This window comes from Rhinopithecus roxellana, chromosome 20 (assembly GCF_007565055.1).
Source record: "Rhinopithecus roxellana isolate Shanxi Qingling chromosome 20, ASM756505v1, whole genome shotgun sequence".
NCBI classification, from domain to species: Eukaryota; Metazoa; Chordata; class Mammalia; order Primates; family Cercopithecidae; genus Rhinopithecus; species Rhinopithecus roxellana.
In genome coordinates, this window is record NC_044568.1 from 16,103,951 (window position 1) to 16,125,846 (window position 21,896).

The following is a 21,896-nucleotide window of genomic DNA, read 5'->3' on the forward strand; positions in this document are numbered from 1 at the left end:
CTGGGAAGATCAGGAGTGAGCTCCCTGAATGCTTGCATTGCAAAGAGAAGGCTCTCAGGTCCTCAGGGAAACAGGATTGGGTGGTAGATTCACATCCCAAAGGGCAGAGAAAGTGTTTATCATTTCAGGCTTCTAGAGTAACTGCTCTAGTTGGGTTCAGGGGTGTGTCAGCTTCTCTCTAGGTTTTGGCTGGAGCAGAGAAAATTGTCTTGACAGGGCTGAGCCTTCCCAGGCATGTATGTTAAGAATACTGGGGTCATTCTAGGGACACAGCCTTAAGCTGCTAGAAGCAATGCTAGAATTTGGTGATCTCTGAGTGCAGAGGTTTGGGCAGAGTTGTTTTATGAGAAGAGATATGAAGTTCGCCCCTCAGAAGGATTTCAGAGGTTCTACCAGAGACCAAAGCCATGAAGGCAGGATCTAAGGCTTTCAGTGTCATATGTGACACGTGGTAGTACTTGGGAGGTCTGCGTCCTCTTCCCAGAGCCTTGTATTCCACACTGGCCTGGCAGACACCTTGCCTCTCCATATCACTGACCACTGTGGGGATCCCAGCCTGAGACACACACACACACACACACACACACACACACACACACACACACACTGCAAAACAATGCCACAGCTTCTCCAATTTTTTTTTTTTTTTGTAATTTTTTTGATGCTTGAGTTTCTGGATATAAGCCCATTTGATTCATTGATTCTGTTCATTTCAGTAAAAACTCATGCCCTTAGAAACCCCCAAAATTAAAGGACTTTCAGTCTGCGTTGGTTTGGTTGGTTGGTCAGTTTGATTCTTCTCATTAATTCCCAATGATTCATAAATGCTTAATTTTTTTTAACAGTTGATGGGCTATCCACTCTCCGAAGGGAAACTGGACCAGAAGACAGCCATGTCAGTCTTGTGGAAGTCCTATCCCCTTGTTGTAAGAGTCTAAGAATCATGGGAATTGGCTGAGACCCAGAGAAAAACAAGGACTTGCCCAAATCATAGAGCAATTAAATGGCAAAATGAAGACTGGAGCCTCAGGGTTTCCCCCATCTTTCCACCTTCCCCACTTCACTTTCCATCCTAGGGGGGAGTTGCACAGGGCTCGCGAGGTTCACCATTGAAGCAGGCCTTTCTGGTGGTCACTTTATTGATCTATTTTAGCACATTCCTAAGGAACTGATTCCAGAAGCCACTGAGAAGTACTTAGGAGGAACAGATGACCCTGTCAAAAAGAAAGACCTGTTCCTGGACTTAATGGGGGATGTGCTGTTCGATGTCCCATCTGTGATTGTGGCCCGGCACCACAGAGGTGAGTCCCAGAGGTCGAACAGGGGAGGGACCTGGACCCCACCAGCTTCTGTATCTGATTCACCTGCCTCCCAGCATAGACAGTCATGGAAACAGCCAAGGGTCAGGCCTCAAAGGCTGATTCCATATGGCATGGAGTGAGGTGCTGTCTTATTTTGGTTTTGTGCCAGTAGCAGACTGTGAGAAGAAAAATCCAGAGGCAAATGGTTTTTTAAGGTGATGATCCCAGGTAACAGCAGCAGGGAGGTGGGGAAGTGAGACAGGAAAGAGATGGAATCCAATCCATGATGCATTGCCAAGAGAATATCCACTGTGGACAACTGGAGCTGGGAAACTCAAGGAAACACGGAGAATACAGCGCTCAGGGGCATCCCATCTGAGTGGCAAGTGGCAAGAGAGCCGGGATATTTATCCACCAGCTTCCACTTGTCATTGAAGGCTCTTGCAAGGAGTTGTTTATTGCCTGTGACTTTGACCTGCTGCACCCAAGGGCAGAGCAGTCTCTTGTGACCAAAGGCCTCAGGCCGGGAGCTACAGATGCTGGAGGTGGAAGTCAGGCTGGCATGCCCAGGAAGTGGGAATATGGGTGAGACACTGACAGCATCTGCTGCAAGGGCTCCACGCCTGGTGTTATCACATAGGGCTGCTGTGGGACAAATATTGAAAGATGAGTCGTGGAAGGTTTTTAAGGTCCAAGCCGGCTGCAAGCAAGTGTGTTAAGTATTGGAGCCGGGGAAAGACTGGGAGCACTGAGTGGGATCCAGAGGATTGTTGAGGACCAAGAAGGCCAAAAGGAAGAGCTGTGGTGGGTGTGGGGGAGGTGGTCTGAAGAATGGCAATGCCTGAGACTGGCTTTTGTCTATCTCAGTGTGTGCAGTAATGGGCAAGCACAAGGCCAGGGCAGGGTCTATACAGGACCTTCTACCACTGACCCAAGGATGTGTGGGTGGGGCGTGAGGTTAGGGATGCGTGGGCTCACTAGAGAGGAGTGTCCTCTCCTGGGTGCAAACTAGAGGAGGCTCACAGGACTCTTCTTTTTCTTTCAGCTCTCATTCACCTAGGCTGCAAGCCAGGAAATGTCCTCTCTCTAACCATGCTGGAAGGGTTTTTAAATGCAGAACTTCATAAGCATGATAAAAAGTAACTAAGGCTGATCTAGCAGGTGCCCAAACACTGCTTTGCACAGGAAGGGGCATGTGCTCCTAACTCTTACTTGGCTTTGTCCCATGCTCTGTGTCTGATCTATATATAGTGTTCCCATCTCCATCTTCTGATGGTTTGAGCAATACTGGGCCTCTGTTTTTCATCTGATTTCCCATGACTTTGAGTTCAGGTTTGTTTTTATTTTTCTAGGAAGACACAGATTTTATCAACTTTCCCTTATTGCCGTGTCTCACTCTTTTTGATAAAAACAACACTTCTGAATATGAAGTTAATGTGATAAAGTTAATATGCAGAAAGTTTCAAAAATATGGAAACCCATGAAGAAACTAGATATCACTCCTAATTCCCCCACCTGGAGGCAGGTGGTATACATTTTTTTGTGCTTTCTTCTAAATATTTTTATGTCCTATATACTTTAAAAATCAATTTTCTATTTTGCTTTTGTTCATAGAACAGTATGTTGTGAGGATTTTCTGAAGGTTGGTAAAAACTCATCAAACCATTCTTTATTGCATGAAATGGCTGTATTAAATAGCCTTTAATATTCCTATCCTGGCCGGGCGCGGTGGCTCAAGCCTGTAATCCCAGCACTTTGGGAGGCCGAGGCGGGTGGATCATGAGGTCAGGAGATCAAGACCATCCTGGCTAACATGGTGAAACCCTGTCTCTACTAAAAATACAAAAAACTAGCCAGGCGAGGTGGCGGGCGCCTGTAGTCCCAGCTACTCGGAGGCTAAGGCAGGAGAATGGCGTGAACCCGGGAGGCGGGGCTTGCAGTGAGCCGAGATCGCGCCACTGCACTCCAGCCTGGGCAACACAGCAAGACTCCGTCTCAAAAAAAAAAAAATTCCTATTCTGTTAGATGTTTAGCCTGGCTGCTCACATTCTGATGCTACAGTAAGACTGAGCTCAGCCTGATGTTTATAAATCTCCAACCACATGTCTAATAATTTTCCTAGCATTATTTTTAGAAGTGAATAACTAGGCTGGACCTTAGAAATATTTTAGAACTCTTGGCAAATAATGCAAATTCGCATTCCAGTGCATAAGAATGTGGATTTCTTAATTTCCTTTCTCATTTGGGATACTAAGATTAAAAGTTAATGCCGCCAATTTTCCCCACCAAAAAGAAGCACATCACCCTGTTTTCATTTGCATGTCTTTCATGACATGTCTTTCATTGTCTCTGCTTCTCTTACTGTGCCTATTTGTCACTGCGCACAACTGTGCCCTACTTTCCTCTCAAGACTTGTGTTGTGACTCTAGGAATTGTATGAATAGCAATGGCTTTAGCCAAAAAGGTTTTACAAAGTACGTTTTGGGCAGCATGCTGCCTATAATGAGTTCTCTCATTCACAAAAGCTCTTTCCTCTATAGTTGGCTCTGAATTCCTTTGGAAAATGTTCGAGGGGCAGAGGCAAAGTCAAACCCTCCTTTTAGCAAGTTTTGCTTGACCTTGAAGCAGCCATTTAACAGGTGGATTACAGAGCCACAGAAGGATGGCATCTTCCCAAGCGCGTTTCCTGCTGAGCCGAGGGTGCAGTGAAGGAGGCTGACGAAGATGAGTGAATAGATTCTTCTTCATTCTCACATTGAAATGACATGTGCGGGTGGAGCATGAGGTTAGGGATGCGTGAGCTCCCATTGTTAAATCCTTTTGTGGATGAATATTTAAGAATGTTAAGAAATGATGGCTGGAGGTGGTGGCTCATGCCAATACTCTCAGCACTTTGGGAGGCTGAGGTGGGAGAATTGTGAGAGCCTAGGATTTCAAGATCAACCTGGGCAACATACTGAGACCCTGTCTCTACAAAAAAATTGTTTTTAAAATGTGATGGTAGTATATTACAAAATAACATGTATAATATCATCCCAAGTTTATATACATAAAAAAGAGATATGCTAAAATAAAAAAAAGAAGTGTTCTCTGTGGTAGAGTTACGATTGAAGTTTTAAATCCGATTTTTAAAATGGATTTTCAAACTGATTTTTAAATTAAGAGGTGGAAAATGCAAAGTGCTGAGGCACAGGGCCGGGTAGCCCATGAGGTAGCCCCGAAGGGGCAGCGATGTGTGGCTCCAGTGAGCCAATCCCTGTGAACCTGGCATCTTCTTGGGACTGGGACAGGAGAGCTTTGTTGGCGGGATAGGAGGGCAGAGCAGAAGGAGAGAGGGCAGGGGAGAGGCAAGGTCACCCTTGCTCAGCCCCTTCTTTTCTCTGCCAGGACTTTAATGCCTTAACACCCTAACACTCCCAGGCCGGGCAGGCAGCAAGACACATGGGGACAGTGAGATATAAAGCAGTGAGTGCCGCAGATTCCTGAGACACAAGAGGCAGATTGTTCCTTCTCTGCGTATGTTTGTATTTAAATAGCCTCACATTCAGACAAGAAACTTGGATTTGCTTCAGTCTTCTCAGGATGGGTGAGAGAAACACTGAAATGCTTGGAAACACTTGGGAAATGTCCAAGTAAATGAGTACGAGTCTGTTATCAATGAAGTACATCCAGTGTAACCAGATGTAGAGAGATTGTCTTGTGAGAGAATGCACCAGCAGGCAAAGGCGTTTATGAGGCTGAGTCAGTGGCCCTGCACCGGCAGTTATTTTAAATGAATTCACCCAGGGTCTCCACATTCGTTCATTAAACATTTGTTCATTGAACAAATATCTGGCTCAAATTCCGGTTCTACCTCAGCCAGCCATGCAGCCCAGAGCATGTCACTGAGCTTTCCCATGACTCTGTTTCTCTACTGTGCTGACAGCCCAAGGTTTCCTGCAGAGCTGGAGACCTTGGTAGCATCCAGGTGTGTGTCTGGTAACATGAACTGTGCATGAATCCTTGTCTTCTCAGATGCTGGAGCACCCACCTTCATGTATGAGTTTCAGTATCGTCCAAGCTTCTCATCAGACATGAAACCTAAGACGGTGATAGGAGACCACGGGGATGAGCTCTTCTCCGTCCTCGGGGCCCCATTTTTAAAAGGTAATGTCTCCTTGCTGTCCGTGAGCTTGGAGTTAGGAGACCTGGGTTCCAGTCTTGGTGTGGTGAACTTCAGCAAGTTTCTCCTCTCCTGGTCTTAGTTTCCTGATTCTCTATAACAGGGTTGAACGCCATTGGGTAGTCCCTGAGCTTCCTCCCGCTCTAACACATGTGAGGGGGGATGTGTCTTCATATGACCTCTGCACAGACACTCAGAATCCTGTTCTGTGACATCAACAAGACAGGTGGTGGGGTGATCTCCTGCAGGATTCACTATGACAGGGTTGATTCATGTGACCAGGTTCCTCCTGCTCTAACACACCTGAAGGGGATGTGTATTCACGTACCCTCTGCCACAGACACTCAGAATCCTGGGCTGTGTCATCAACAAGATAGGTGGTGGGACATATGCAGGGCCCTGCTCTAGGTTGAGAAACCACCAATCAATTTCCCTCCCCCAGGAGCGCTGAAAATATGAGTGAGGGTGAGGTTAGAATTGGTGTTAACCCCGAGTCAAGTCTAATGTGTGTCTGTTTGTCTTTCTGTCTCTAACAAAAACTCATAAACCTTTAATTTTAATATATTTAATAATTGTTAATTTAGAAATCATAGGATGTATGAATTTGGAATAGGAGAGGAGACTTTATTTTTGATATGCTTTATAGCCAGCAAGGTGGCCATCCCGCAGGCTGGGAAGGTACCTCTGGCCAAGCCCAGACACAGGTTCATTGAACGAGGTGGGGTTGGGTAGGAGCTTTACGTAAATGGATTGATTAAACATACGTGTTCAACAGGTTACAGGGGGAGCAATGGATATTCATGAAGACAGTCCCCTGACATATGTGTATTAAACAAACATGCATGTAACGTGGCCCATGTTCACCTGGTAATGGAGACTTAATATTGTATTACGATTAAGGCCTATAAGTCCAAAGGTCTTCTCAGGACACAAAGCCCAGCAAGTGAGCAGACTCTGTACACCGGCCAGGTCCAGTGCATGGTTGGTGATGTTCTTATCTGGAGAAAGTTACTGAAATCAGTCTCTTATGCAATCAAAGCCATAGTTAAGGCTGGCAGGTCAGGGTTCTGTTCATCCACGTCTCCAAGCTGCAGCCATTGTAATTGTTTTCACTTTGCTTAACTCCAGGCCAGTGCTGGTTTAGCTGCTAGAGAAAAAGAAGCACCTTGCAGCAGTGAGAACAGAGTGGATTCTTTAAGGGTAGAGATATAGGCCTGAACATTTGCCCAGCATGGTTTTAGATCTTTTTTTAATTTGGTGTCTTATTGCCACAAAGAGTGTGTTCTGTCAGAATGATGACCTTTATTTTATTGCTGATTTTGGTCCGGTGGTGTCTAAACCACAAAAGGGAAGGGATATTATGAGGTGTGTCTGACCGCCTGTCTGTTTCCAGGCAGGAACTCAGTTTAGGGCTTTTCTGGCCTCCCCTTAGACCAGAGAGGGTCAGTTCAGTGAGTTGAGAGTGTTAGGATTTTATTTTTAGTTTATATTATATAATATTTTTAAAAATCCTTTCACAATGTGTTCTAAGCCTTAACTCTCAGCTGTTATAGATCACATGGGACTCACCTCATGGCCGCTCAGGATGCACTAGCTCCGCTTGGCATGTCCCAATTGTGCACCCTTAGGAGCCTTGAGCTCTGTTATATTTCAGAATATGAATTGTGGATGTGTGCAGGAGAGGGGAAAAAGACCCAAGAGAGAGCAACCCTGGGAGGTAGGACAAGCACATAGAATGATGCATGCCTATTGCTGAGCCCTAGGTCAGCCATACTCAATAGAAAAGTACACACAAATCCACCAGGCTCTTCTAAAATTGCAGACCTCAGCTCAGTGGGTGTGGAGCATTCGCTAAGACTATGTTTCTAGCAGGTTCACATGTGATGTTGATGCTGCAGGTCCGTGGATCACAGTTTGAGTCGCAAAGGCTTTTTTTCTTGTTCCCCACAGAGGGTGCCTCAGAAGAGGAGATCAGACTTAGCAAGATGGTGATGAAATTCTGGGCCAACTTTTCTTGCAATGGGTGAGGCTGGTGACAAAGACGGAGCAGGGTTGGTGAGGGTCAGGGGCAGGGCATGCCTATTGGGAAGGGGCAGCTTCTAAGGTTCTAGTGATCAATCTCCTGACCCTGTGACCATAGTACTCTGACAATGAGAACTCTCTAAAATTGGAGAGGCCACACCTGGAGATAGTGAGCTCCCCATCTCTGGAGATATACAAGCCTCTTGACAGAGATAACTTGGGCATCCTCGCACATCTCAGAAAATTGTTGGGAACACACAGCAGCTGTGGGGCAATTCTATTTGATTCTGTTTCCAGAAACCCCAATGGGGAAGGGCTGCCCCACTGGCCAGAGTACAACCAGGAGGAAGGGTACCTGCAGATTGGTGCAAACACCCAGGAGGCCCAGAAGCTGAAGGACAAGGAAGTAGCTTTCTGGACCAACCTCTTTAAGAAGGCAATGGAGCAGCTACCCCAGACAGAGCACATTGAGCTGTGAATAGAAGGTCCATTCAGCCTCGGGAGCCTGCAGGAGCAAAGACTGGGGTCTTTTGCAAAAGGTATTGCAGGTTCAGAAGGCATCTTACCATGGCTGGGGAATTGCCTGTTGGTGGGGGGCAGGGGGCAGGGGGCAGAGTTCATGAGGGAGCAAATTTTTTATTTGTGACCTCAGCTTTTGCAATAAAAGATATTTCGATAGCTAAATCAGTGCTTGTGTCTTGTACTGAAGATTAATCCATCCTCCTCAGAGACAGGAAAGTGATAAAAGAGGCAATGTGAGAAGGAAGTTGGCTTTACTAGAGATTGCCTGGCCTTGAGACGAGCAGAGTCCAAAGGGCTGGGCCATGGACAGTGCTCAGGGGAGCACTGGACCTGCTGCATGTTTCTGGGCCCCCAACAATTTCCAACAATAGGATTTGGGATTGCCAGAGTGCAGCATCCCTATCCTCCATTTGGAGCTGCCTATGGAAATGGAAGTGGCCCAGGCTGAGAATTTGCCTGGATCAGGGAAGAGAGAGAGGTGCCGAGGTGATCCCTTGCCACTGTTGGATGGCCTTTAGTGACTCTTGCACAGGTCTGCAACACCTTCCTCAGTATGTACACTAGCCTCCTAGACCCCTCCCTGAGGCTGTCTCTTTCAACAGCTAAACTCTCTCTGTAACCTGGACCACTTCTGCTATGGGCAGTGACCACCTTGGAGTAAGTCTCCAGAGGGTCATCCTAATACTGTGTCTTTCAGAATCTCAGGGATGATTTCTGGATTCTGCTAGAATGTAGAAAGCTCTAATGAGTGTCACTCCTGCCTTACCAGCAAGAGAAAGCTGCATCGTCCTCAAAATCATAACTTTTCCTGTACCAAATAGCTGAAGTTGCAAGGCACATGATTACCCTGAAATCAACAGGAAGACAAGCACCTGGGGGAGTGGTGGGATTTGAACACTGCATTACCTCTCACCTGCAGGCAGGAGACGGGGTGACCATAATGAGCAGAAATATTATGAATTTTAATCAGTGCTGAAGGCCAAGTGCGGGCCACTGTGAGAGTATAAAATCTCTGGGAACTATGGACCCAAGGAGGAGTTGACTCCATTCACAGACTCTATCCAATGGACGTCTATCGGGAGCCCATGAGAAAGATTGGATAGATAGTAAGAATGGAGAGGGCCAGGCACGGTGACTCACGCCTGTAATCCCAGTACTTTGGGAGGCCAAGGTGGGCAGACGACGAGGTCAGGAGATCAAGACCATCGTGGCTAACATGGTGAAACCCTGTCTCTATTAAAAATGTAAAAAATTAGCCGGGCGTGGTGGTGGGCACCTGTAGTCCCAGCTACTTGGGAGGCTGAGGTAGGAGAATGGTGTGAACCCAGGAAAAGGAGCTTGTAGTGACGGAAATAATGCCACTGCACTCCAGCCTGGGTGACAGAGGGAGACTCCGTATCAAAAAAAAAAAAAAAATTCCCCCAGAGCAGAGCTGCAGGGGAGGGTGGGAAGCGGGCTCAGGCCCTGCACCTGGGTAGCTGCCCCACCTGGTGCTGCCCCGGGTAACCCACCTACTAAATGAAACTCCCTTCCCCAAGCAGGGACAGATCCCACTCATTCCTGCCCCATGTGCTCTGCTAAAAATTTCTATCAATAATGTGCCTCATTATTCTTTGGGACGGGAAGGACTGGGGAGAAAAAACCTCACCATGATTATGTCAAAATACAAGGGAATTCATTGCAAAGAGCTCACTGTGCTCCACGAATGGGGTGGAGCTCAAGTCTGAAATTACAGGATGGGTAGGAAAGGGGATGGCCAGCCACAGCGTGGCGGAAGTGTAACCCTGAGCAGTGGTGGCAAGGGGGCCAGCCCACGGGCAGCAGGGCTGGTGTTGGCAAGGTTGCTGAAGCACATCATGGGTGCCTGGAGGACAGCTTTTCTACCTTGACCTGTGGGAAACGGACTTCTCTCTTTATAGGAAGATAATGCCATAAAATGTCTGTCTGTCTATCTATCTGTCTATCTATCTATCTATCTATCTATCTATCTATCTATCTATCTATCTATCTATCATCTTTCTACCAATTATCTATCATCTATCTATCTATTATCTATCTAATCTATTTATTTCATTAATTACATTTATTTATGTAATTGTGTTTCAAGCTCTGTTTACCTCCTGAACTTTTCATGTGAAAGACCACATTTATTCAATATATGCTTTAGGTAAGTTTCATTTGGATTTCTCTTAGTACATACAATAGAGTCCTGATTAAAATCACTGCTGCATTTGAGCATTTATATTCTATCCTGTAACTATAATTTATATGATCACCAGTAATTTTATCTGTATCAATCTTGTCTCCTGTATTAGATAACAGGTTCTTAAGGTCTGGTACAAACATTTAAGTTTTTTATTGAATAAAACATACATATAAGAAATATATATATACACACACACATACACATTCACACAAACACACACATGCTATGTATATATTACGACTTAGTAATTTCACTAACTGATAACACTGTGTAAGTAGGACCCAGATCAAGACACAACATTACCAGCATACCAGAAGCCATATGGAGCTCAATTCCAGGCCCTGCTCACTTCCCCCTCCTTGCCTATCTACCCAAAATGGTCACCACAGTCCTGACATCTAGCAGCAATATTACTTTTTCCAGGTTTTGTGCTTTATATGAATAGCATCACATACTCTTGCATCTGGCTCCTTACCCTCAATATTATGTTTAGGAGATTCACGTGTATTGTTGTATATGGCTGCAGTTTGTTATCATTGTTGTATAGTCTTTCATTGTATGGATATGCCATAATTTATCCATTCTACTGGTTTAGGGCATTTGGAGAATGTATTAGTCTGCTCGGAATTCTGTAACAAAATACCATAGACTGGGTGGCTTAATCAACTGAAATTTGCATTTGCACTGTTCTCAAGGCTAGAAGTTCCAGACCAGGGCACAGCGAGAAGGCAGCAATCTGCAAACAAGGAAGACAGCCCTCACCAGGAAATGAGTCAGCTTAATCAGCTAAAATCCACGTTTGCTTAGTTCTCTAGGCTAGAAGTTCCAGATCAAGGTGCCAGCTGACTCATTTCCTGGTGAGGGCTCTCTTCCTGCTTGCAGAGAGCTGCCTTCTCACTGTGTCCTATGTGGCCTTTCTTCTGTGCATGAGCAGTGAGACAGAGAGAGAGAGACAGAGAAACAGACACAGAGAGAGAGAGAGAGCACGCTCTGGTGTTTCTTCTTCTTATAAGGACACCAGTTTCACTGGACGCTAGCCACACACTTACGACCTATTCAACTATAATTAACTTCATAAAGGCTCTATCTCCAAATATAGTTACATGAGGGGTTGGCGCTTCAACATAGGAATTTTGGGGGGAACATAATTCAGTCCATAATAGATAGTCTCTAGTTTTAGATTATTATAGTGTTGTTATGAAGAATATTCTAGGACATATCTTTTAATGACCACATGAGTGCATTTCTCTTGGATATATACCTACGAGTGGCTTTGCTGAGTCATAAGAGCTTCAGGTAACAGCCTCACCTATTGCGAGCAAAGTTGGCCCAGAATTTCATCACCATCTTGCTAAGTCTGATCTCCTCTTCTGAGGCACCCTCCGTGGGGAAGAAGAAAAAAAGCCTTTGTGACTCAAACTGTGATCCGTGGACCTGCAGTATCAACATCACGTGCAAACCTGCTAGAAAACAGTCTTGGCGCACGCTCCACACCCAGGGAGCTACAATTTTAGAAGATCCTGGTGGATGTGTATGTACTTTTCCATTGAGCACAGCTGACCTAGGGCTCAGCAATGGGCATGCATCGTTCAATGTGCCCTACCTCCCAGGGTTGCTCATTCACTTGGATGCCATCTCCACCCTGACAGGTGTCTTCTATTTTGCCTCGTTTGGAGCATTTCCAGTGTTTTTCTCACCCATCCTGAGAAGACTGAGGCAAATCCAAGTTGCTTGTCTGAATGTGAGGCTATTTAAATACAAACATACGCAGAGAGGGAACAATCTGCCTCTTGCGTCTCAGGAATCTGCGGCACTCACTGCTTTATATCTCACTGCCCCATGTGTCTTGCTGCCTGCCCGGCCTGGGAGTGTTAGGGTGTTAAGGCATTAAAGTCCTGGCAGAGAAAAGAAGGGGTTGAGCAAGGGTGACCTTGCCTCTCCCCTGCCCTCTCTCCTTCTGCTCTGCCCTCCTATCCCAGCAACAAAGCTCTCCTGTCCCAGCCCCAAGAAGATGTTTGCTCCCTCCTGCACACACGCGTGAGACTTGGCCTTCAGCACTGATTAAAACAAAAATTCATAAAGTATTTCTACTCATTAAGGTCAACCTGTCTCCTGCCTGCAGGTAAGAAGTAAGCCAGTTTGCACATCCCACTGCTCCCCCTGGGTGCTTGTCTTTCCTTCGATTTCAAGGGAACCATGTGCCTTGCAACTTCAGCTCTTTCGTGCAGGAAAGTTATGACTTTGAGGATGATCCAGCTTCCTCTTGCTGATAAGGCAGTAATGACATGCTGTAGAGCTTTCTATGTACTAACAGAATCCAGAAATCACCCGTGGGATTCTGAAAGACACAGTATTAGGATGACCCTCTGGAGACTTACTCCAAGGTGGTCACTGCCTGCACCAGAAGTGGTCCAGGCTACAGAAGGAGTTTAGACCAGTTGTTGGAAGACTCAGCCTCATGGAGGGTTGTGAGAGGCTAGTGTACATACTAGAAAGGTGTTGCAGGCCTGTGCAAGGGTCAGTAAATGCCATGCAACAGTGCAACAGGATCACCTCAGCATGTTTCCCTCTTCCCTGGTCCAGGCACATTCTCAGCCTGGACCACTTCCATTTCCACAGGCAGCTCCAAATAGAGGGTCTGGATGCTACACTCTGGCCATCCCAGCTCCTATTGTTGGAAATTGTTGGGGGCCCAGAAATGATCAACAGGCCCAGAGTTCCCCTGAGCACCGTCCATGGCTGAGCCCTCTGGGCTCTGCTTGTCCTGAGGCCCGGTCATCCCCAGAAGAGCCACCTTCCTTCTCACATTGCCTATTTCAGCATTATTCTGTCTCTAAGGACAATGGACTAATCTCCAGTACAAGACACAAGCACCAATTTGGTCTTCAAAAGATACTTTATTCCCAAAACTGAGGTCACAAATATAAAACTTGCTCCTTCATGGCCTCTGTTCCCTGCCCTCCACCACCAGACAATTCTGCAGCCACAGTAAGATGCCTTCTGAACCTGCAATCCCTTTTGCAAAAGACCCCAGTCTTTGCTCTTCCAGGTCCCCAAGGTTGGCTGGATCCTCCATTCATAGCTCAATGTGTTCTGTCTGGGGTGGCTTCTCCACTGCCTTCTTGGCAAAAAGTTTGGTCCAGAAAGCCACTTCCTTGTCCTTCAGCTTCTGGGCCGCCTGGGTGTTGGCACCAATCTGCAGGTAGCCTTCCTCCTGGTTGTACTCTGGCCAGAGGGGCAGCCCTTCCCCATTGGGGTTTCTGCAAACAGAATCAAATAGAATTGCCCCACAGCTGCTGTGTGTTCCCAACAATCTTCTGAGATGTGCGAGGATGCTCAAGTTATCTCTGTTAAGAGGGTTGTATACCTCCTGAGATGGAGAGCTCACTATCACAGGGTGGCCTCTCCATTTGTAGAGTGCTCTCATTGTCAAAGTGCTTTGATCACAGGGTCAGAAGTTTGATCATTAGAACCTTAGAAGCTGCCCCTTCCCAATAGGCATGCCCCGCCCCACCCCACCCCCACTCATCTTTCCCAGTCCTGCTCTGTCTTTGCCAAGAGCCTCACCCATTGCGAGCAAAGTTGGCCCAGAATTTCATCACCATCTTGCTAAGTCTGATCTCTTCTTCTGAGGCACCCTCTGTGGGGAACAAGAAAAAAAGCCTTTGTGACTCAAAGTGTGGTCCGCAGATGTGCAACATCAACATCACGTGCGAGCCTGCTAGAAACAGTCTTGGTGAATGCTCCACACCCACTGAGCTGAGGTCTGCAGTTCTAGAAGATCCTGGTGGATTTGTGTGTACTTTACCTTTGACCATATCTGACTGAGGGCTCAGCAATGGGCATGCGTCATTCCATGTGCTGGCTGCCTTTCTCTCCTGTGACTCTCGCCTGTCTCCTCCTCGCTCAGGGTCACAGGCAATGCCACACCCCAGGGTTTCCTCTACAGCAGCCCCACCTCCCAGGGTTGCTCTCTCTTGGGTCTTTTCTGCCTCCCCGGCACACACCTACAATTCACATTCTGGAAACCAACAGAACCGCAAGGCTCCTAAGCCTGCACAGCGAGATGCCCAGAGGCGCTGGTGTGTTCTGAGCAGCCATGGGGTGAGTCCCATGTGTTCTGTAACTGCTGAGAGTTAAGGTTTAGAAGACATTGTGAAATGACTTTTAAAAATATTGTGTAATGTAAAATGTACACTGTGTAATGTAAAAATATTGTCTAAAAATAAAATCCTAACACCCCCAACTGACTGAACAGACCCTCTCTGGGCTAAAGGGAGCCCAGAAAATCCTTCAACTGTGTTCCTGCCTGGGAACGGACAGGAGGTCAGACACGCCTCATAATACTCCCTCTCTTTTGTGGTTTAGACACCACTGACCAGCATCAGCAATAAAATAAAGGTCATCATTCTGACAGAACACACTCTTTGTGGCAATAAGACACCAAATTAAAAATCAGACTAAGTCCACGTCGGGCAAGGGTTCAGGCCTACATCTCTACCCTTAAAGAATCCACTCTATTCTCACTGCCACGAGGTGCTTCTGTTTCTCTAGCAGCTAAACAAGCACTGGCTTGGAGTTAAGCAAAATGAAAACAATTACAACGGCTGCTGCTCAGATACGCAAACAGAACCCTGACCCTCCAGTCTTAACTATGGCTTTGATTGCATAAGAGACTGATTTCAGAAACTTTCTCCACATAAGAGCATCACCAACCATGCACTGGACCTGACCGGTGTACAGAGGCTGCTCACTTGCTGGGCTTTATGTCCTGAGAAGATCTTTGGACTTATAGGCCCTAATTATAATACATTTAAGTATTAGGTCTCCACCACCAGGTGAACATGGGTCATGTTACATGCATGTTTAATACACATGTGTCAGGACTGTCTTCATGAATATCCATTGCTTCCCCTGTAACCTGTTGAACATGTATGTTTAGTCAATCCGTTCACCCAAAGCTCCTATGCAACCCCTCCTCATTTGATGAGCCTATGTCTGGGCTTGGCCAGAGGCACCTTCCCAGCCTGTGGGATGGCCACCTTGTGAACTATAAAGCATATCAAAAATAAAGTCTCCTTTCATATTCCAAATTCATACATCCTGTGATTTATAAATTAACAATTATTAAATGTATCAAATTTAAAGTTTTATGAGTTTTTGTTAGAGACAGACAGAAACACAGACACACATTAGACCTGACTCAGGGTTAACACCAATTCTAACCTCACCCTCAGTCACATTCTCAGCACTCCTGGGAGAGGGAAATTGATCGGTGGCTTCTCAACCTAGAACAGGGCCCTGCATGTGTCCCACCACCTATCTTGTTGATGACACAGCCCAGGATTCTGAGTGTCTGTGCAGAGGTCACGTGAAGACACATCCCCCCTCAGGTGTGTTAGAGCAGGAGGAACCTGGGGGACAACCCAATGGCATTAAACCCTGTCATAGTGAATCCTGCAGGAGACCACCCCACACCTGTCTTGTTGATGACACAGCCCAGGATTCTGAGTGTCTGTGCAGAAGGCACATGAAGACACATCCCCCCTCACATGTGTTAGAGCGGGAGGAAGCTCAGGGACTACCCAATGACGTTCAACCCTGTTATAGAGAATCAGGAAACTAAGACCAGGAGAGGAGAAACTTGCTGAAGCTCACCACACCAAGACTGGAGCCCAGGTCTCCTAACTCCAAGCTCACGGACAGCAAGGAACCATTACCTTTTAAAAATGGGGCCCCAAGGACGGAGAAGACCTCGTCCCCATGGTCTCCTATCACCGTCTTGGGTTTCATGTCTGATGAGAAGCTTGGACGATACTGAAACTCATACATGAAGGTGGGTGCTCCAGCATCTGAGAAGACAAGGATTCATGCACAGTTCATGTTGCCAGACAGACACCTGGATGCTACCAAGGTCTCCAGCTCTGCAGGAAACCTCTGGCTGTCAGCACAGTAGAGAAACAGAGTCACGGGAATGCTCAGTGTCATGCTCCGGGCTGCATAGCTGGTTGATGTGGAACTGGAATTTGAGCCAGATATTTGTTCAATGAACAAATCTTTAATGAACGAATGTGGAAATCCTGGGTCAATTCATTTAAAATAAGTGCCAGTGCAGGGACACTGACTCAGCCTCATAAACCCCTTTGCCTGCTGGTGAATTCTCACAGAAGAAATCTTTCTACATCTGGTTACACTCGATGCAATTCACTGATAACAGTCTCACATTCATTCACTTGGACACTATCTCCACCCTGACAGGTGTCTTCTGTTTTGCCTTGTTTTGAGCATTTCCAGTGTTTTTCTCACCCATCCTGAGAAGACTGAAGCAAATCCAAGTTGCTTGTCTGAATGTGAGGCTATTTAAATACAAACATACGCAGAGAAGGAACAATCTGCCTCTTGTGTCTCAGGAATCTGCGGCACTCACTGCTTTATATCTCACTGTCCCCATGTGTCTTGCTGCCTGCCCGGCCTGGGAGTGTTAGGGTGTTAAGGCATTAAAGTCCTGGAAGAGAAAAGAAGGGGCTGAGCAAGGGTGACCCTGCCTCTCCCCTGCCCTCTCTCCTTCTGCTCTGCCCTCCTATCCCAGCAACAAAGCTCTCCTGTCCCAGCCCCAAGAAGATGCCAGTTTCCCAATGATTGGCTCATTGGAGCCACACACCGCTGCCCCTTCAGGACTACCTTGTGGGCCGCCCGGCCCTGTGCCTCAGCACTTTGCATTGGTCATGATACCCACCGAGAAGTGACACTGAGAAGGAAAGAGTCAGGGCAATGCCAGGCTGGTGGAGAAAATTTACAATGTCTTCCCCTTTGGGTACAGTAAGAAATTTGGAAAACAAAACAAAAACATCTAGGAATAATTAGAAGAGACAAAAATATGGAAACACATAAAGCAAAACTAGATATCACTCATAATTCCACTACCTGAGGCAAGGGCTATGCATTTTTTGGAATTCCTTCTAAAATTTTTCCATATCCTATCTTTTAAAAATCCATTTTAACAATCAAATTTAGAATATCACTCGTAACTCGACCACTCAGAGAATGCTTCTTTTTGATTTTAGCATATCTCTCATTCATGTATATAAACTTGGGATGATATTATATACAGTATTTTGTAGTATATATATACCATACATTATATACGGTATTTTGTAGTATAATTATTTCCTTTTTAAATGTGTTTGTATAAACAGGATCTCACTATGTTCCCCAGGCTGGTCTTGAAATCCTAGGCTCTCACAGTCCTCCCACCTCAGCCTCCCAAAGTGCTGAGAGTATTGGCGTGAGCCACCACCTCCAGCCATCATTTCTTAACATTCTTAAATATTCATCCACAAAAGGATTTAACAATGGGAGCTCACGCATCCCTAACCTCATGCCCCACCCGCACATGTCATTTCAATGTAAGAATGAAGAGGAATCTATTCACTCATCTTTGTCAGCCTCCTTCACTGCACCCTCGGCTCAGCAGGAAACGCGCTTGGGAAGATGCCATCCTTCTGTGGCTCTGTAATCCACCTGTTAAATGGCTGCTTCAAGGTCAAGCAAAACTTGCTAAAGGGAGGGTTTGACCTCGCCTTTGCCCCTTGAACATTTTCCAAAGAAACTCAGAGCCAACCATAGAAGAAAGAGCTTTTGGGAATGACAGAACTTATTATAGGCAGCATGCTGCCCCAAACGTACTTTGTGAAACTCTTTGGTTAAAGCCATTGATATTTATACAATTCTTACAATCACAACACAAGTCTTCACAGGAAAGTAGGGCACAGATTTGGGTCATGACAATTTGGCACAATAAGAGAAGCAGAGACAATGAGAGGGCTAGCCATGAAAGACATGCAGATTAAAACAGGCTGATGTGCTTCTTGTTGGTGGGGAAGGCTTATGAAACTGGCAGTCTTATGTTAACATTTAACCTTAGCATCCCAAATGAGAGGGAAAATTAAGAGGTCCACATTCTTATGCAATGGAATGCAATTTTGCAGTATTTGCCCAGAGTTCTAAAACTTTTCTATTGTCCAGCATAGTTATTCACTTCTAAAAATAATCCAAAGAAAATTGTTAGACATGTGGTTAGAGACTTATGAACATTAGGCTGAGCACAATTTTATTGTAGCATCAGAGTGTGAGCAGCCAGGCTAAATGTCTAATAGGATAGGAATATTGAAGTCAATTTAATACAGCCATTCCATGGAAGAAGGAATGCTTTGATGAGTTTGTATCAACATTCAGAAAATCCTCACAACATAGTGTTCTATGAACAAAAGTAAAATATAAAATTGATTTTTAAAACGTATAGGACATGGAAAATCATTAGATGAAAACACAAAAAATTTATACCACTTGCCTCCAGGTAGTGGAATTACGAGTGATACCTAGTTTCTTCTTTCAGTGTTTCCATATTTTTTAAACTTTCTATAATTTTACATATTAATTTTATATCCAGAAATGTTATTTTTATCAAAAAATGTGAGACACGACAATAGGAGAAAGTTGATAAAATCTGTGTTGTCCTGGGAAATAAAAAACAAAACGCTGAACTCAAAGTTATGGGAAATCAGATGAAAGACAGAAGCTCAGTATTGCTCAAGCCATCAGAAGATGGAGATGCGAACATTATATATAGATCAGATGCAGAGCATGGGACAAGGCCAAGTTTAAGAACAGATTCAACTCCAGTGGTCCTGGTTATAGGGATTAATCAGGACCCTGCGAAGAAGTGAGAGTTATGAGCACCTGCCCCCTCCTGTGCAAACCAGTGTCTGGGCACCTGCTAGGTCAGCTTTAGCTAGTTTTTATCATGCTTATGAAGTTCTACATTTAAAAACCCTTCCAGCATGGTTAGAGAAAGGACATCTCCTGGCTTGCAGGTTAGGCAAATGAGAGCTGGAAGAAAGAGTCCTGTTAGCTCTCTCTAGTTGGCACCCAGGAAAAGACACTCCTCTCTAGATGCGCCCAAGTATCCCTAACTTCACGCCCCACCCACACAGCCTTGGGTCAGTGGTAAAAGGTCCTGCATAGACCCTGCCCTGGACCTGTGCTTGCCCGTTACTGCATCCACTGAGATGCACAAAAGTCAGCTGCACACATTGCCATTTTCCAGACCACCTCCCCTACACCCGCCCTGGCTCCTCCCTTTGGCCTTCTTGGTCCTGGACAATCCTCCAGATCCCATGCAGGGCTCCCACTTTTTATCCAGCTCCAATACTTAATAAACTTGTTTGCAGCCGGCTTGGACCTTAAATACCTTGCACGACTCATCTTTCAGTGTTTGTCCCACAGCAGCCCTGTGTCCCACAATAACTCCAGGCATGGAGCCCTTGCAGCAGATGCTGTCAGTATCTCACCCATATCCCCTCCTCCTAGTCATGCCAGCCTGACTTCCATCTCCAGCATCTGTAGCTCCGGGCCTGAGGCCTTTGTCTGGTTACAAGAGACTACTCTGCCCTGGTGTGCAGCAGGTCAAAGTCACAGGGAATAAACAACTCCTTGCAAGAACCTTCAACCAATGACAAGCAGAAGCTGGGAGATAAATACCGTCTCCCTTGCCACTCAGATGGGATGCCCCTGAGCACTGTATTCTCCATGTTTCCTTGAGTTTCCCAGCTCCAGTTGTCCACAGTGGATACTCCCTTGGTAATGCATCATGGATTGGATTCAATCTCTTTCCTCTCTCACTTCCCCACATCCCTACTGCTGTTATCTGGGATCATCACCTTAAAAAACCACTTGCCTCTGGAATTTTTTTTTCTAACAATCTGCTGCTGGCATAAACCAGAATAAGACAGCACATCACTCGATGCCATATGGAATCAGCCTTTGAAGCCTGACACTCAGCTGTTTCCAGGTCTGTCTATGCTGGGAGGTAGGTGGGTCACATACAGAAGCTGGTGGGGTCCAGGTCCCTCCCCTGTTCGACCTCTGGGACTCACCTCTGTGGTGCCGGGCCACAATCACAGACGGTACACAAAACATCACATCTGCTATCAAGTCCAGGAACAGGTCTTTCTTTTTGACAGGGTCATCTGTTCCTCCTAAGTATTTCTCAGTGGCTTCTGGAATCAGTTCCTTAGCAATGTACTGAAATAGATCAATAAAGTTACCATAATCCCCTGGTGAGTGATGCACCATCTCCAGCCCACTGGAAAGGTCTACCTCAATGGTGAACCTTACCAGCTCTGTGCTACTTCCTGCTAAGGTGGAAAGCGAAGTGGGAAAGGTGGAAAGATGGGGGAAACCCTGAGGCCCAGTCTTCATTTTGCCATTTAATTGCTCTACGATTTGTGGCAAGTCATTGTCCCTCTCTGCGTCTCAGCTAATTCCCATGATTCTTAGACTCTTACAACAAGGGGATAGGACTTCCACAAGAGTGACATGGCTGTCTTCTGGTCCAGTTTCCCTTCGGAGAGTGGATAGCCCATCAACTGTTAAAAAAGAAAAGTTAAGCATTTATGAATCATTGGGAATTAATGAGAAGAAACAAACAAACTGACCAACTGACCAAACCAATGCAGACTGAAAGTCCTCTCATTTTGGGGGCTTTTAAGGACGTGGGTCTTTACTGAAATGGGCAAAATCAATTAATCAAATGGGCTTATGTCCAGAAACTCAAGCATTGCAAAGATTACAAAAAAAAAAAAAAAAAAAAAAAAACTGGAGAAGCTGTGGCAGTATTTTGCTGTGCATGTGTGTGTGTGTGTGTGTGTGTATGCGTGTGTGTGTGTGTGTGGCTGGGATCCCTATAGTGGTCAGTGACATGGAGAGCCAAGGTTTCTGCCAGGCCAGTGTGGAATGGAGGACTCCTGGAGAAGAGGATGTAGACCTCCCAAGTACTGCCACGTATCACATATGACACTGAAAGCCTTAGATCCTGCCTTCATGACTTTGGTCTTTGGTAGAACCTCTGAAATCCTTCTGAGGGGTGAACTGCACATCTCTACTCACATAACATTTCTTCCCAAACCTCTGAACTCAGAGACTCGACCAAACTCTAGCATCGCTTATAGCAGCTTAACGCTGTGTCCCTAGAATGACCCCAGTATCCTTAACATACCTGCCTGGGAAGGCTCAACCCTGCCAGGACAATTTACTCTGCTCCAACCAAAACCTGGACAGAAGCAGAAAGGCCGCTGAACCCAATTAGAGCAGTTATTTTACAAAGCCTGCAATGATAAACCCTTTCTCTGCCCTTTGGGATGTGAATCTACCACCCAACCCTGTTTCCTGGAGGACCTGAGAGCCTTCTCTTTGTGATGCAAACATTCAGGGAGCTCACTCCTGATCTTCCCAGTCCCTGTGGAAGGAGTAGAGACTGACTTCAGTGGGTTCTTCCTGCAGTCTAACGCATGGCTTCCTATCCTGAAGATAAGAGAAGTTTGTTTCTGCCCCAGGTGAGCCAGGATGAAGACATCCAGGTGGCCTAGTCACACGGACCAAGCCCCTCCCCACAGACCACAGTGTGTTTCCCTTGACACACCTGGCCTATGAAACATTGCCAGGCTTTGGTTCGGGGATGTGAGTCCAGTCCATGCTGGACTGTTTTCCCTATTGCAATCATGTTACTGAATAAACCCGTCCTACAACTTTAACCAGGGTCAGCTTTGTTTATCTTCAGCTGGAAGGAGAACCCATCTTTACTTTTAGAAGCCAATCAGTTTTTCCATTTATTTGTTTCCATCTT

General features: G+C 45.9%; 2 protein-coding genes across 4 annotated transcripts in view; one reads left to right on the forward strand and one right to left on the reverse strand.

The window, feature by feature from the left end:
- Positions 1 to 7,963, forward strand: part of LOC104671477 (liver carboxylesterase 1-like) — a 29,792-nt gene extending 21,829 nt beyond the window's left edge. For both annotated transcript variants that reach the window (XM_010374979.2, XM_010374980.2), the window contains exons 10-14: positions 846 to 926; positions 1,154 to 1,301; positions 5,316 to 5,447; positions 7,414 to 7,486; positions 7,783 to 7,963. In XM_010374979.2, the coding sequence (XP_010373281.2) occupies positions 846 to 926; positions 1,154 to 1,301; positions 5,316 to 5,447; positions 7,414 to 7,486; positions 7,783 to 7,963 (615 nt within the window). The remainder of the gene's footprint in view (positions 1 to 845; positions 927 to 1,153; positions 1,302 to 5,315; positions 5,448 to 7,413; positions 7,487 to 7,782) is intronic.
- A 5,133-nt stretch (positions 7,964 to 13,096) lies between these two features.
- LOC104660506 (liver carboxylesterase 1-like) overlaps positions 13,097 to 21,896 on the reverse strand; it is a 30,862-nt gene continuing 22,062 nt past the window's right edge. For both annotated transcript variants that reach the window (XM_030925663.1, XM_030925664.1), the window contains exons 10-14: positions 20,560 to 20,640; positions 20,149 to 20,296; positions 15,934 to 16,065; positions 13,781 to 13,853; positions 13,097 to 13,473 (exon numbers count right to left, since the gene is read on the reverse strand). In XM_030925663.1, the coding sequence (XP_030781523.1) occupies positions 13,290 to 13,473; positions 13,781 to 13,853; positions 15,934 to 16,065; positions 20,149 to 20,296; positions 20,560 to 20,640 (618 nt within the window). In that variant the 3' untranslated portion in view covers positions 13,097 to 13,289. The remainder of the gene's footprint in view (positions 13,474 to 13,780; positions 13,854 to 15,933; positions 16,066 to 20,148; positions 20,297 to 20,559; positions 20,641 to 21,896) is intronic.